The sequence below is a fragment of the Aristolochia californica genome, unplaced genomic scaffold (genome assembly GCF_029961685.1).
Source record: "Aristolochia californica isolate CCGP_79_NKW_82.1479 unplaced genomic scaffold, dmAriCali1.0.hap1 SCAF_10, whole genome shotgun sequence".
NCBI lineage: Eukaryota > Viridiplantae > Streptophyta > Magnoliopsida > Piperales > Aristolochiaceae > Aristolochia > Aristolochia californica.
The window spans coordinates 4,878,926-4,893,918 of NW_027181771.1; the positions used below are offsets into that span (position 1 = coordinate 4,878,926).

The following is a 14,993-nucleotide window of genomic DNA, read 5'->3' on the forward strand; positions in this document are numbered from 1 at the left end:
CACTACATGTTTTGGAAAACCATTTGACTTAACAAGGGGATGCATTTGAGCTATAAGATTCTAATCAATTAATGGCTTAATACTTGGCACTATCCACATGGACTTACCTTTCAACTTGCAGGGACAAGGTTAAGCCCAAAAACATGTATATTGGATTAAGGGAGGGGGGGCAAAATCTTCTTCAAGACATTTTGTCTTGACTGAGTCAAATAATCTTATGATACTGAAATTTCTCCTTGGTTGCAACTTCTTCCCTTGAGACTCCTTTCCATGAGAGTCATGTAAAACTCCTTCATATTTATTTTTAAGAATCCCCTCAAATTCGAGTTTATAACTTTAACTTGCAAAGAAAAAAAGTTTTGGTCTTCAATTTTCTTTTGCCAGAAAAATTCTCCACCAAGGCAAATTCTACATCTTTTGTTCTCCCTCTTCCTTGGAGTATTAACTGTTTGGTCAATAATAACACCTTTGGTTTAGAATAATTTGTAACCAACATTATCATATTCTTCCACTTCTCTAACTCAAATTGGGATCAAAAGTGCACAAAGCCTCAACTTAGATAAAAAAAAAAACAAAAAACAAAAAACAAAAACACATGCATCTCCCTCCAAATGATAAACCACCTCCAAACAAGATAGACAAGAAAATAAATAAAAAACCATGACTCTAAAAAAAGCCCACTTGTAGGGTAAAACTAGGGGTGGCATCGAGTCGAGTCGAGCCTGAACTTGGCTATGTTCTAGCCGAGCTTGATTTAAATATTTTGAACTCAAACTCGAGCTCGAGCAAAGCCTAGGCTCGAGCCTAAAATTGTTATCGAGTTCGAGCCCAATAATTTTAACCGAGTTTGAGCCAAGCTCGAGCTTCGACATTCATTTAAAACATTTCAAAAAATACATGTCTCAAGTTCGAGCTCCAACATACATTTAAAATTTTTCAAAAAATACATGTCAAATAAATTTTATATAAAATTATGCATACATTTTATATAAAATTGGGCATACATTTTACATAAAATTAGGCATGACCTCTACATAAAATTGGGCATGACCTCTACTTAAAATTGGACATAATGGTGGCATCGAATCTAGCTAAGTCCGAACCTTCCTATGTTCGAGTCGAGTTTGATTTAAATATTTCGAACTCGAGCTCGAGCTGACCCTAACCTCAAGCCTAAAATTGTAATCGAGCCCGAGCCTAATAATTTTAACCGAGTTCGAGCTCGAGCTCTAGCCGAGTTCAAGCTTAACCTACATTTAATACTCTAGATAAAATATATGTCAAATAAATTATATATAAAATTATGCAAATATTTTAAAAAAATGATAGGGAGGTTCAGGATTGAATCTCGATAATGGATTAGAATGCACCAATATTAATATTTTTTACCCCAAATGTTGTTTAGCTTATTTTGTAATTTTTGAATCTGGCCATAAATTTACTATGACCTCCTTAGTGCCCTTGGTTGAAATTTTTATTCTAGGAAAAACTAGAAATATTTTTCCTATGATACATATTTCCAAAAAAGTCATTTAAATAAAATCCTATTACTATTAGTGACTTACTAGAAAATTATAAGAAATATTTTAAAATTTTCTTAGGAAAATTAAATGGACCTCTTATTGCTTCTTCTAGGAAAATAAATAAAATTAATAATCAATCTAATATATTACTATACTTATTGATAAAATTTTAATCAAATAAAATGTCAAACACAAAATTTCTATGAAAATTACCTCATGCTAAAAGTATTACAACATCAACTGTCAAATACTTATTCAAAAATTTTCTATACGGTTTTCTAGCCCATCTTGGCAAAAAAATCTTACTTAGAAAATTATATGATTTTTTTAATAAGAATTTTCAATTAGAATTTTTTTTCCAAAAAAATGAGGCACTAATAGTCCCTAGAAACGTATTTCTACTAAAAATGTATTTTCAACATTTTTTGAAAAAACCACTAATAGTCCCTAGAAATATATTTCTACTAAAATTCGCACGTGCGAATTCGTCTTCGCACGCATGGGGGGGGGGGGGGGGGGGGGGGGGGGGGGGGGGGGGGGAGGATTGTTTCCCCCTTTTAACTTAGGTCTCTGGTTTTCTCCACCGATACTACATCGAGGTAAGGGGTCTAGCGGTGCAGGACCTATCGTTGGGGATGACGACGATGAGCTTTCAAACTGATCCATGGTTCGGTCGAGCTCGACTCGTTAATACAAACAAGTTGTATATGGATCTCAAACTCGGTTCAAGATCCAGATAAATCAAATCGAACCGAGCCGAGCTCGAGCCGCTTGTGAACCGGCTTGGTTCGATGCCACCCCAAGGTAAAACCTGAGAAAAGGGCAAACAAGAAAGATGTATGACATATACAATCAAAGTCAACACTAGGACTCTAAAAATAGCTTGAATAGGGTGGGTGCCACTTGCAGCCTCTTAAACAACTTTCAAGTAAGAAAATTCTACTCAAACCAAAGAGTAGCAAACAAGTCACTAAAGGCATAATAAGGTCACTCAAGGAACTCAAATAAAATGGATTGATATACTCAATTCTCAAAACATGTGACAATTTCTCAAGATAGAGTTCGAATTGTAGATGAATACTAACCAATTGAATAAGAAAACGGAGTTCCATAAAAAAATAAGGAGTTTGATATTTAGTGAACAGAGGAGAGTCAAGTTCACAATATAAGTTGTCATAGTATACAAATAAAATATATAATTAAGTATTAAAAAACTTATGGTGAGGTAAAGAGCTAGACAAGAACCATTAACATATACCAGGAACAAATTACTCAAATTTGACCAAGATCTCGTAAATAAGGATTTTGATGTGAAATAAATAAAACACTAACAATTGTTATAAATATCAAAATAGGGAAACTTTCATGAAATAGAAAATAACATAAACTCCAAATTTAGCCAGGAAACTTTGAAAGAAAAAAACTCTTGAATAAATAAACTCATATTGGTAGAGACTTCCATTAGAGTTGTGAAACTAAAAAGGAGACTTTGGCAAAGCAAGAATAGCAACTCAAAAAGAGAAGAAAAAATTAGCTTAAAATTCGAATTTTCACATGCAACAAACTACCGACATGATCTTTGATTCTTTCAATATTGATATCCCTCTCTTAGAGATATAAGATTGAGAAATGACTTGTTGGGTTAGAAAATAGACTCATTAGATTTCTTTCGAGATATAATCATTTGTACAAATTTTATTATTAATGGCACAAAATATCTAAAAAAATGAAGCTTTCTACTTTCACTTTAATCTTTCCTATTGTTTAATTTTTGTTGCTTCAAATGTCGATTTTCTTTGTAGAAAACTTTGATTTTCAAAATTATTTTTGAGTTGAAACTAAACTCAAAGAGCAAAATATATTATGGTGCAAACTCCAAGGAAAAATAGGTATTAGGACAAAGAAACATCAATAAGAAAGAAGACTGCAGGGAAAAGACCAAAACTAAATTAATAGAGATATAGATAAGAAAAAGAACACATAGTCTCTGTGGGTTGACGTAGTCAACTCATAGATTTTTACTTTGATACCATGTTAAATTTTTTATAGAAAGAAAATAATTTATTAATTAATAAGTATTTATTTATAATAAGAGAACAAAAAAATTGAATTAAATTAAAACTACCCATATCCCATATAAGTCTTACTCGCGTCTCATCATAAAAATCTTTTCTTATATGTTCAGATACCTGAGGTGGGCTTGCTTGGATGCGTCTCATTTGCTTCTCTTGGTTAAAAATTTCACAATACAGTGAAGAAATTTTTATGTCTCTAATGCTTCTCACTGTAATAAATCGTTCTCTAGGATATGTAGACGAATTCTTTTTCCTTTATCGTTTCTCCTTCTTCCCTATCTTAGCACCTCCTTTGCCTTACTTCCCACCCTCTTCTCTTTCTCTTTCTTTCTCCTTCCTTCCCTCTTTTGCTCTGTTTTTATCTCCGCGTTCTGCCTTCGGGCGGTCTTTCTCCTTTCGCCCTTTCCCTCACCGGCCAACCATTATAGTTTTTTTGTTTAATTTCTCTTTCACACCCTTACGGCTCTCTCTTATTTTCATCTGTTTTCTTTCTTTCTTTCTTTCTTTTTTTTTTTTTTTTCAAATTTTCGTCCGGGACCAGTTTTAATCTGAAGGAAAGCAGAAGAAGCTTGGAACGGAGGAAAGCTCTTCCTTCCACCATTAAGTATAAACCTTCTCCGCTTCTATTTCGGCCCTTCATATCTCTGTTTGTCAAGACAATCTTTCTACCTCTGGGTTCCGTTGCTTTCCCTCTCTACATGTGACGAAGCGTCTTTTCCCCACCTCCAAAAAATCTCATCCCTTGTAAAATTATTATGAATGGCGATAACCTATTTTTGCCTCTTACGAAAGCGATCTCCAAAACCTAATTCTTCTACTCTTTATTTATTAAGAATCCCCACTTTGCAGTCCGTGGCTTTAAATCATGGCTGACGCCTCTCCCCAATTTCGCAGCAATCCAGATTTCCGCCAGGTCCCTCCGCCGCCGTCGCCTGACTTTGCCAAGGGCCCTACTGCCCATGATGGGCTACAGTTTTGGCAGTTCATGGTCTCCGGCTCCGTTGCAGGCTGCGTCGAGCATACCGCTATGTTTCCGGTTGACACCCTTAAGACCCGAATGCAGGCCTGCCCTGGAGTGCCGCCCCTCGGCCTCCGTCAAGCCATCCGTTCAATACTTATGTCTGAGGGTCCAGGAGCCTTCTACCGCGGTATCCCTGCTATGGCCCTTGGTGCTGCGCCAGCACATGCTGTCTACTTCTCTATCTATGAGTTCTCAAAGCAGCTGTTATCGAATCCTAATTCTAACAATTCTGCCGCCCATGCTGTATCTGGGGTTTTTGCGACTGTTGCCAGTGATGCTGTTTTCACTCCCATGGACGTAGTTAAGCAGAGGCTGCAGCTTCGAGACAGCCCATATAAAGGGCTCGTCCATTGTGTAAAGCAGATCATGCGGGATGAGGGGTTTGGAGCGTTTTACGCGTCGTATCGTACCACAGTCCTCATGAATGCACCCTTTACTGCATTGCATTTTGCGACATACGAGGCGGCCAAGCATGCGCTCATGGAGATTGATCCAGACAGCGCCGACGATGAGCAGTTGGCGGTGCATGCCACTGCAGGGGCTGCAGCGGGGGCTGTGGCTGCCGGAGTTACAACTCCATTGGATGTTGTGAAGACTCAGCTGCAGTGCCAGGTAAGGCTTGATGAAGTTTTCTTTTGCTGTTTATTTTGATTTGTGAAGTCAGTTTTGTCGCTAGAGTTTTTGGCCATGATACAGATTCCAGACTAATGCATCTTGACCTGATTGGCTACGGAAAAAAAAGTGGCAAGTCTACGTTTCTCTATCCAAATAGCCATGAACATTCGTAGAAGTCGGTCACAAAATGGAACACAAGAAAACTAAATAGCTAAAATAAAAATATCTTGCAAATTTTTACTCTGTTCAAAAGCCACTTGTTATGCTTGGGCTATAAATTATTATTATTTTTGAATGTTGATTACACTGGCATGAAGCCCCTTAACCCCAATGACACTTGAATCCAAGACCTCACAGAAAACCCCCAATGTGAGAATTGAGCCTAGGACCAAGTCACCTTTGCCTATAATGAGTGCCAGGTATACATGTTGGTTATTACTCTATGAAATTTTGGCCACATGGGAATATTACTACTGCCAGTGAATACCAGCTCACTCTTGTATAGGCAGTAACCTAGTTTGATATACTAGATTAGTATATTGATATTATTACCTGTAAGTTAGTTATGAGGTTGGACATGTCTTTTATTTTGAGGGTGAGGTATCGTATCTGTTACCCTGTGATGGAAAAAATAGTGGTGTTGTTGCTCTTTGAGCACTTGCAAGGGAATTCATGTATCATATAATTTTTTTTAATAAAATATGTAGTTTTCTGATCCTTATTGGACTTGCCAATAGTTTTACCAAAGTTTAAGCCTTGCTGACTGTGTTCTGTCTGAGGAAGGTGCTGGCCTTTTTGAGGATTTCTTGTTATAACATTTCTAAGAAATGAAGTTTTAGAGTTTGTTATTTGTTCTGTATGTTTTAATCTATGTAGAAGGAAAAAAAAACATTTAAAAAAAAAAGACAGACCTGTGGAGCTTCTTTTCTAATTTGCTTTCTTACCGTCATTAAATTAACATGAAGCTATTTACTAAACCATAAGTAACTGTGAAGTGATCTAGAAAGCAGTATTTTATCATTTGAAATCAAGTTTTTTTTAAAAAATATTATAAGCTATTCTCTTAGCTGGTTTTATCAGTTTGTCTGCATTGAATTTTCCTTTTTGACCACATTATTCCCACTTGGGGTGATCCTGTGCTATAGAGTTTTTCTTAAATCAGATTTTTTTTTTTTCTGAAAAGGCGAAATGGGGTTTTTATTAGAGAGATAAGAGAGGATACAAGCAACTCCCTGCATGAGAGGAGGTCATAATGAAAGCTATGTAATAGAGAACTACATGAATAGATTTAGTAGACGCAACATAGTATTCTCAAGAGTGGAGCTCTCCCTTGGTAGACTGTCGGCTGCTGTGTTAGCTGAACAAAGAGTGTGCTTCCAAGGTATGCATATGCAGTGCAGTTTGTAGAAAATTTCCTTCAAGAGGGGGGGGGGGGGGGGGGGTTCCCTTCAGTTGTTGTAGGGGAGCTGTCCCTTTTGGCGGCAGTATGAATCCATGCAAAAGAGTTTCTGTTTCTGCGGTTAGAATGTCTCTAATTCCAAGAACGCCAGCTTAAGAGTGTAGGAGATTATCATCATGATCCCAATAAGGTCCCTAAAGCCTGAAAGACCAGGATTACCATGAGCACTGCTATCAAAGTTGAACTTGTTAATGCCCACCCATGGGGAAGTCCAAAATGATGTGCAACTAGCCTGGGGATGACAGAAAGGGCAATCTCAGCCCAATTTTCCTTGATATAATAGCTCTGTAATTGAGAGAGCTCCTTGGGCATATGAAGCCAAGAAAGAGCACTAAAACTGAGAGAACCTTGGGTGTATGAAGCCATGAAAGACTAAGCCACTTAATCCTGTTCACCACTAGTTCTGTCTCCATGGATTTATCATTAAAGCTTGATTCTTATGCACCAATGGGTGGTTGCAATCACTGTTCTCCTAAGGGTCTTACCAATATATAAAGAGACCCTGCCAAACCTTTGTCATTTACAGGCAGCTAGGAAGGAGTTAATCCACTGCTTCATCTACATCTCCATAAAGGGGACAGATAATATATAGTGGGACAATGCCCCCTCTTAGTGAGGTTATTATACTTGAGGATTTGATTCTTCACAGCACACCAGCCAAAGAAAAGAGTCCCAGGGAGTTGAAGCTGTTTTCGTACCAGGGCAGAAGCATCATTGGCTTGAGTAGTCAAGTCAAGCCTTCTTTTAAAAGGAGGCAACAGAAAATGTGCCACTTGATGACCATTTCCTGGTAGGCAAATCTTAACTTCTGTTGCTTATGTGCTTGGATTCCAGACTACTCATTGCCTACAAGCAGATCTTCATTCCGGAGATTTTTTCTCCAATCATTAATAGTTCTAGCTTGAACAACTATTATGTTTTTAGAATATGATTCCATAGAGGGTAAACTCTGTGGCTAGGAATAGATGTAGGAAACCAGTTCATGATCATACCCATACTCTTCAGCCACTACTTTATTCACAGAGAGCGTAACATATCTTTTTCGATCTTATCCAGGGAGAACTGGACCTTTTCTGTCTCATTTGCAGATATTCTTTGCTTGAGCCTACCAGGTTGTGATGTGACTTTAAATTTTGTTGCTACCTATACAATATTGAATCTTTTTAAAAAAAAACCTATACAATATTGAATGTAACCTAAGGTTGATTTACCATCATATACTAGATTTTCTCTGCAAAATTGTACAGGCAAATTGCTGGGGGTGTTACATGAAGCACACTGTCATAAGTGCAAGCAAATGACTGGGGAAAGATAGATGCCAGAATATAATGTAGCATCTTCAGATAGGAACCGGATTTCAAAAACCAATAGTTAGCATTTCATGTTCATTCTATGTACTGATGATAGGTTGTCTTAACAGTAAAACCATGTCATCATCCTAAGCTACTTTAGATGCTAACTATCTCTTAAAAGGTATGACAATATGCTTTGCCATTTCCACTCCTGTAACACATCCCAACCTCTTCTTCTGAAAACAAGGAATTATTCCCAAAGTCAAGTCATGGTACTTTGTAACACTGTAATCATAGGAAAAGATCTCTGTGTCATGGAACACTTAGATTTCCTGCCTCTATCTTGTATTGGTCAGCCTTGACAAATAGGTGGTTTTTCAACTTTTAGTCTCCACAATGCTTGTGATTATTCTATTTCTATATATCTGGCATAATTTTCAATAAACTGATGTGTTTATTTTTTGGCCTACGTACACAAGATGTTGGTACAATCTTCTGAGTAGCATTCATTTGGTTGATTGCTCTTATGAACAATATTTAATTGGCACATATATGAACTACTGACACTTTTCATGAGCGTTATTGAAATCCAGATTTGTTAGTTGTTTAAGGATAATAAAGTGTCTGCTCATCTGGTCCCATCTCTGTACTATCTTCACAGTTTACAGCCCAGCATACATTGCTAATCATCAGATTGATTTTCTTAAAATTTATTTCAGAGAGTGGATATAGACAAGCTGCTCATTGTAAGCAAAATAGTTGGTAAAGTGTCTCCATGTGAGTGCTTGGTGCACCTCTAAATAATGTCCAGTGAACAGTTTGTTATTAAGTTATCTATACATAAGACACATTCTGTCAGATATATGAAGCTTGTAATTGGTTGTAGTTAGAAGCTCCCATTTTCTATCAAAGGAAATTTTTGATTTGTAACTCTTTTTTTTTTTCTTGGAATATTGGTACCCCTTATCCTCATGAAACTTGAATTGCCCCCACCCCAACCATGTGGTCATTGAGCCAAAGGCCTCAAACCTGTCTTTAAATTCAAACCTAGGCATATGTTTTGTGATTGCTTTGGTACACCAAAACCTCGGTTATCCCACATCTCCTGACTGAGCTTTGTCTTTTGGAATAGATCTTGCTAACTTTTAGTTGAAATTTTCTATGGCTGGGTCTGCCTACCATATGCATCCCGACCAAGCTACTATTACCTGATCTGCCACAACCTCTTACTTGGGGTGTAGAGAGTTTTATTGTTGCTGATGCGTAACATCTCTGACTTTATTGAAATGTTGCCTTCAAATTGAAGCACAGTTGGTTGGAGTGCATCCTGAAGTGATATGTTATACATTGTTTCTAACAGGATGATCGAACAATTAAAAGTCTGCCCTTTGATTCTGTTTGTTAGTGAATGATTTGTTGCTGACAGTCTAGCCTCTACATTATACAAATTTTATTCTAGATTTTAATCTTGAATCTCTTCAAGTTTGTCTTCTTATGCAACATTTGTGCCAAAATCTTGCTTTGCCTTGTGTAAAACAATTACCGATTTAAGCAACAAACTCTTTAAGCAATCAGAAAAGTCTGTTCATTATGAATCAAACTGAGGTTGGAGCAGTACTATGGTCCTGTCATAGCACTGCTCCGGTGGCTTCTAAAGTTTAACATTGACACTGTTAGAGCTTTGTCGTTACTGTCTTTTATATGAATCAATCTCTATTTTGGTCTATCATCTTCTGGTCTTATTGCTGGCCGGTGCCTCAACTCCTCTGATAATAATGGATTTCTATTAAGTTCAGAAGTTCAACAAAAGTTTTTACCCCGGCTCTGAGCTTGTTACAACCTCCTCTAACGATCTTTGGACTAGCAATTAAATATTGTGGTGCTTTTCTTGTGGACCTTTAACTTCTTTTTGTTTTTTTTTTTTTGTTTTTTCCAGAAAACCGCAGTTCAGTAATGAAAGGTCAAAATGGATAAATTAATGAGATTCACAAGTTTGTCTTGTCTTGTAAAGTGTTTTTTTTTTTCTCTTCTCCTACCATGGATGTGGTCTTTTGAGATGTTGTTTATGCTTGACAGGTTTACCTAACCAAATTATATACCCAGGTTTGTGATAATGTGTTTGTATTGGAGGAATTAACGTGGTATCTTCCTCTAAAACGTACTAAATCTTGGTCATGGACAACTATCTATGGTATCAGTCAGAAATATAGCCAATTTGTGTCCTGGAAATACTGCACATAATACCCATATGATTCAAGCTGTGCATTCTTATCAAAGCTTTCTCATACTGCAGCAATATCTCTTCTTTTATCTTATTGGTAACGTTTAAAATGAAAAACATGAGTAACAATCCATATTTGTTCATGAGTGATTTGTCTTTTCTTGCTTAATTCCTTTGGAGTTGATATGTTCAGGTGCCATAATCAACATATACTCTAGTATCTTGCTTGTAGGGTTGCAATATATATGTGAGGATGAGCTCATTCGTTGATTGCTTGATTCTTCTGATTATGACTTAGTTTTTCCTGTTTTGATTTTGATAATGGATGATTTGTCAAAATAGAACAAATACAAAGACAAAAAATTCGTCCTGGTCCTGCAAAATTAGTGTTTGCTTTTATATACTTGGAATGAATGAAGTAATGTGTTAATTAGAAAGGAGATGTTACTGTTTCTTTTGGACGTGGGGAGGCAAGTTATATGGAGTGAGTTCAATTTTCAGAGGTCTCTTCTTGCTGATAAAGTTCTAACTAGTAACCTGTGGAACTCTTCAATGATTGGTGCAGGGTATCTGTGGTTGTGATAGATTTACTAATAGTTCGATTAGAGAAGTCATTCGAAGCATAATCCGGAAGGATGGGTATGTTGGTCTGTTAAGAGGTTGGAAGCCCCGTATGCTCTTTCATGCACCTGCAGCTGCAATCTGCTGGTCAACCTATGAAGCATCCAAAACATTCTTCCACCAGCTTAATTCCAGCAAGAGTCGTCCTTGAGAAACAGCAGCAGCCAGACCATATCTTGTCTTTTTATTTTTATTTTTAATTTTTTTGACAACTACGCATTGCCTGTCCCAGTATTGATGGCGTCATTAATCTGGGCTGAGCAGAGGAAATGGTCGGTGGTGATTTGTAGTTTTCATTTGTTGTACACATTCTCAATAGTTAGTGAACATGTATCAAATCACAGGAGGAATTTCAAAATATTGAGGTAGTGAACAATCTCAAACAAGTAGTTTATAGAGATTTTAAATAAGATTAACCAAATCGGACTTCCTATTGCAAGCTTGCAAGGTGCAATTGATTTCAAATTGACTCTGAGAGCTTGAGAATATCCAAAACCATTGCAATTCGTTATGACTCTCATTGAGGTCAAATTTGTTTAAATATGAAATTCTTCAACATTTAAAGAGCTGCAGCCATTCTCACTAGAAAATCACATTTTATCTATTAGAAAAAAAGATTAAAATTATGCAAAAATTATAAAAAATGTTGATTTTTAGGACTCAGGTGGATTACATTAGGGAGAAAGAAGAAGAAAATGTTGGGGAGAAAAAGAGGAGGAAGAATGAGGTTATGGACTTAAGTCCAAACCTTCCTTTAAACTCTATTTATAACTGATAAAAGTACAATATTATAATTATGTTCTTCACCTTAATAAGAGTAAAGAAGAGATAAGAAACATAAACTAATTGTATCATTGATACTCTTAATTACAACATATCTTCCAACACTCCTCTTAAAGCTGGGAAGTAATGACAGTGATCCCAACTCAAAATAAATAACATAGAAGTAATAATAAGTTTTTCCATTGCGGTGTCCCAAGGATAAGTTTGACACCGGGCACAAACTCTCAAAGGGTAGAAATGGGTGATAAGTCGAAACCAACCTCAAATGGTTTCGAACAAATATAGTGATAATAATCACTAAAGTGGGTAATGTCTATCATTCATAAAACGACGATAAAAAACCAAGGGTACCAATAAAAAATCTTAAATGATTTAAATGACCCATATAAATAAAAGAGATCAACCAAAGAAACGTTCTAAAAGGGTTGGCTAAAGGGGCATGTGGGAGACAAATAAAGGACGGTAGGAGAAAAACTGCCAAATAATAAGAGGGTAATGATAATCAAAGGAAGATAAGATGTTAGGGCCACCATGTGCTTTATTTTTCTAAGAAATTCAAATCTTCATCAGAAGAACCAATGTTGACAACATTCAACAAATAATGAACCCAAGGCATGCAACCGAGGAGTTCTTTTTCAAAAATAATGTCTTAATAAAAAACACACAATAACAATAGCGTAAATGGGCCAATGCCCACATAATTTGTACCAAATAATGAAAGTCCTTAAAAATAATAAAGACACATAAAATAATCCTTAGCGAGTCCATCTTTGAAGTCAAGCCGAAGTCAAGTTGGTGGCAAATAGCAAATAACAACTTTGAGTTAAGTCGAGATAGTGATCAATATAGCCGAGTCAATATCCTAATTTATTCTGAGTCAAAAAATGAGTCATGCCGAGTCAAGAGACCGGGTTGAGATGGCCGAGTCAAGCTAAGTCAAGTCGGACTTGACTCGATTCGAGTTGACCCGAGTTAACCCGAACAGAATAGAATCAGTATGGTTGTTCGTTTGCTGGGTTAACACGGCAGAGTAAATTCGACCGGGTTGAGATGGCCGATATGGCTAAATCGAGTCTGACTTGACTCAATTCGAGTTGACTCTGTCCGAGTTGACCCGAGTTAAACCGAGCATAATAGAATCAGTATGGTTGTTCGTTCACTGTGTTAACTCGGTAGATTAAATTCAATCCACCACCTTTCTCTCTCGGCTTCCCTCCTATTTCTGCAACGGAGAAATAGTAACCAAAGAGATGAGCCAGAAACAGTTGGAGTCGGAAATCTGCAGCAGCTCAGCACTTCCAGAAATCAATCGGCAGAGTGCGGATAGACAGCGGAACCGGCAGAGTGAGGATAGACAGCGGAACCGGCAGAGACGAGGCAGAGTAATTAACAAAGACAGCTACGAGACTCCAGCAAGAGTTACAGAATTGCATCTAAGGATAAAGAATGCCCAAAAACCATCAATCAGCCAGCAACTCGGGAGATAAAGCTCGGAGATAATACCGGCAGAGACAATCTCAGATGATTTTCCGGAAAAAAAACTTCCGTCAACGTATAAGTCTGCCACCAGCTGGATGAGATAAAGCTCCAACGTAATCTTGGATTATTTTCCAAAGTAGACTTCCGTCCGTATGTAATGAGCTGGATGACGGCGGAGACAGCGGCAACGCAGAGATTACCAGCAATATGGTTATGCTACAACACTGTATCCTTTCTTCAAAATCCTTCCTAAGTTGGATAAAGAAAAGGCTCGAAAGTAGGAAAATAACCCGATCTTATATAAAGATCGGCCCAATTGATACAAATAAATATTCCAATATTGAAATGATTTTACGGCACTGATGTAGTTGATGTGGTTGCTGTTGAAGCAAAGGAACACATAGGGATGGGGGGGGGGGGGGGGGTTAGTACACAATGAGCTTAAAATGAAGTGAACAAGTTCATCTTAAAATGAAGAATTCAATTCATCTTAAATGAATTGATTCAACTTTAACTCATCATTGGGTGTTAGTGTGAACAAGTTCAAGAGTACTGGAAAATAGATTTCAATGTTAATACCCCCAAACAAAAAGTATGATATAAATAAAAGAATGAGTAACCTTTTATAATATACTTAAATATAACATATACCTAAACAAATAATTAACCAAAATAAACATGGTTACTACACTTATGTGATTTAACGTGTAGTATTAAAATATATTAATATCATAATTAATGAAAAACTATATTACTTAATGATTATAGTTTATTATAAATTAATATAATAATTACGTGTGACTAAAATAAATTATTAAAAATAAATCAATAAAAATAAAAAATAACATAAGTGAATATAATAAATAAATAAATTATTTTTTAATAAAATATATATTTTAACATTAAAAACCACTAATTTAATACAATAATAAAAAAATATTTATCAATAACATAATATATATTTTTATATATTATTAATTAATAATATATTATCACAAAATTTAAAACCATTGGTTTAATTAATTATAGCAATGGGATAATTAAACCAAAACAATTTATCAAATATTTATTTTAACAATATTTTAATTATGATTATGAAATCACTAATTTAATATAGTAATTATAAAAATAATATATTGAATAAATAAAAATAATTATTTTATAAATAAAAAATATAAATTATTATTTTTATGTTAGGAAAAATTAAATCATCGTCTTCCTTACACCGCGCGTCGTCTTCCTTAGTGGAGGGAGACTACGGCGGGCCAACGGGCAACGACGACGAAGGCGACGCTCCGACGGTACATTGAGAGGGAGGTCGAGAGAGAAGAGAGGCTGGGAGGCCGAGAGGCTCTGCGACAGAGGCTTGGCCTCCCGTGCTCTACGACGGAGGTCGAGAGGGAGGCCGAGAGGGAGAAGAGAAAAAAAATTGGGGGGAGGAAGACCGAGTGGGAGGAATTTTTTCGCTGGGGGGGCAAGAGGGAGAAACGCGGGTCCCGTGCGCGCTTCATGTCAATGATTCAGAAAAAATGTTCGAATCTGAATTCCCCGTTTTGTGCCTGAGTGAATGAAGTGACATGTAACACCTTAATCTAATGAATTAAGTAATGTGGGAGTAATTCATTTTGGTTCATTTTGACCGATTACATGTCTCCACATCATCATGCCACATCAGCACTCAATGACTCGAACAACACGTCATCACTCATATAGGATGCCACACCATTAAATGACACAAAAACCCTCAGTTTAAAATATAACATCGCAAACCACAACATCATCCATGTAGTACCTTTTATCATCAATTTAAAGTATTTATAAATTAAAAAAATATTTTAGTGTTTAAAAATCAAATTTATTGGTACACTTTTTATTAACTTATATTTAAAATAATAAACTATTAA

At 36.3% G+C, this 14,993-nt stretch overlaps 1 protein-coding gene across 1 annotated transcript; it reads left to right on the forward strand.

Annotated features, from left to right (window-relative positions):
- Window positions 1-3,871: 3,871 nt before the first annotated feature.
- LOC137940688 (uncharacterized) lies at window positions 3,872-11,242 on the forward strand. Its single transcript, XM_068785832.1, has 2 exons — window positions 3,872-5,231; window positions 10,772-11,242. The coding sequence occupies exons 1-2, from the start codon at window positions 4,464-4,466 to the stop codon at window positions 10,976-10,978; spliced, it is 975 nt and encodes a 324-aa protein (XP_068641933.1). The 5' UTR covers window positions 3,872-4,463; the 3' UTR covers window positions 10,979-11,242.
- The last annotated feature ends 3,751 nt before the right edge of the window (window positions 11,243-14,993 follow it).

Bases quoted from the DNA above. Each gene is read 5' to 3' on its own strand.
- LOC137940688 (XM_068785832.1), top strand. From the start codon at position 4,464: ATGGCTGACGCCTCTCCCCAATTTCGCAGCAATCCAGATTTCCGCCAG. The intron at 5,232-10,771 runs GTAAGGCTTGAT...TGATTGGTGCAG, and splicing joins AGACTCAGCTGCAGTGCCAG to GGTATCTGTGGTTGTGATAG.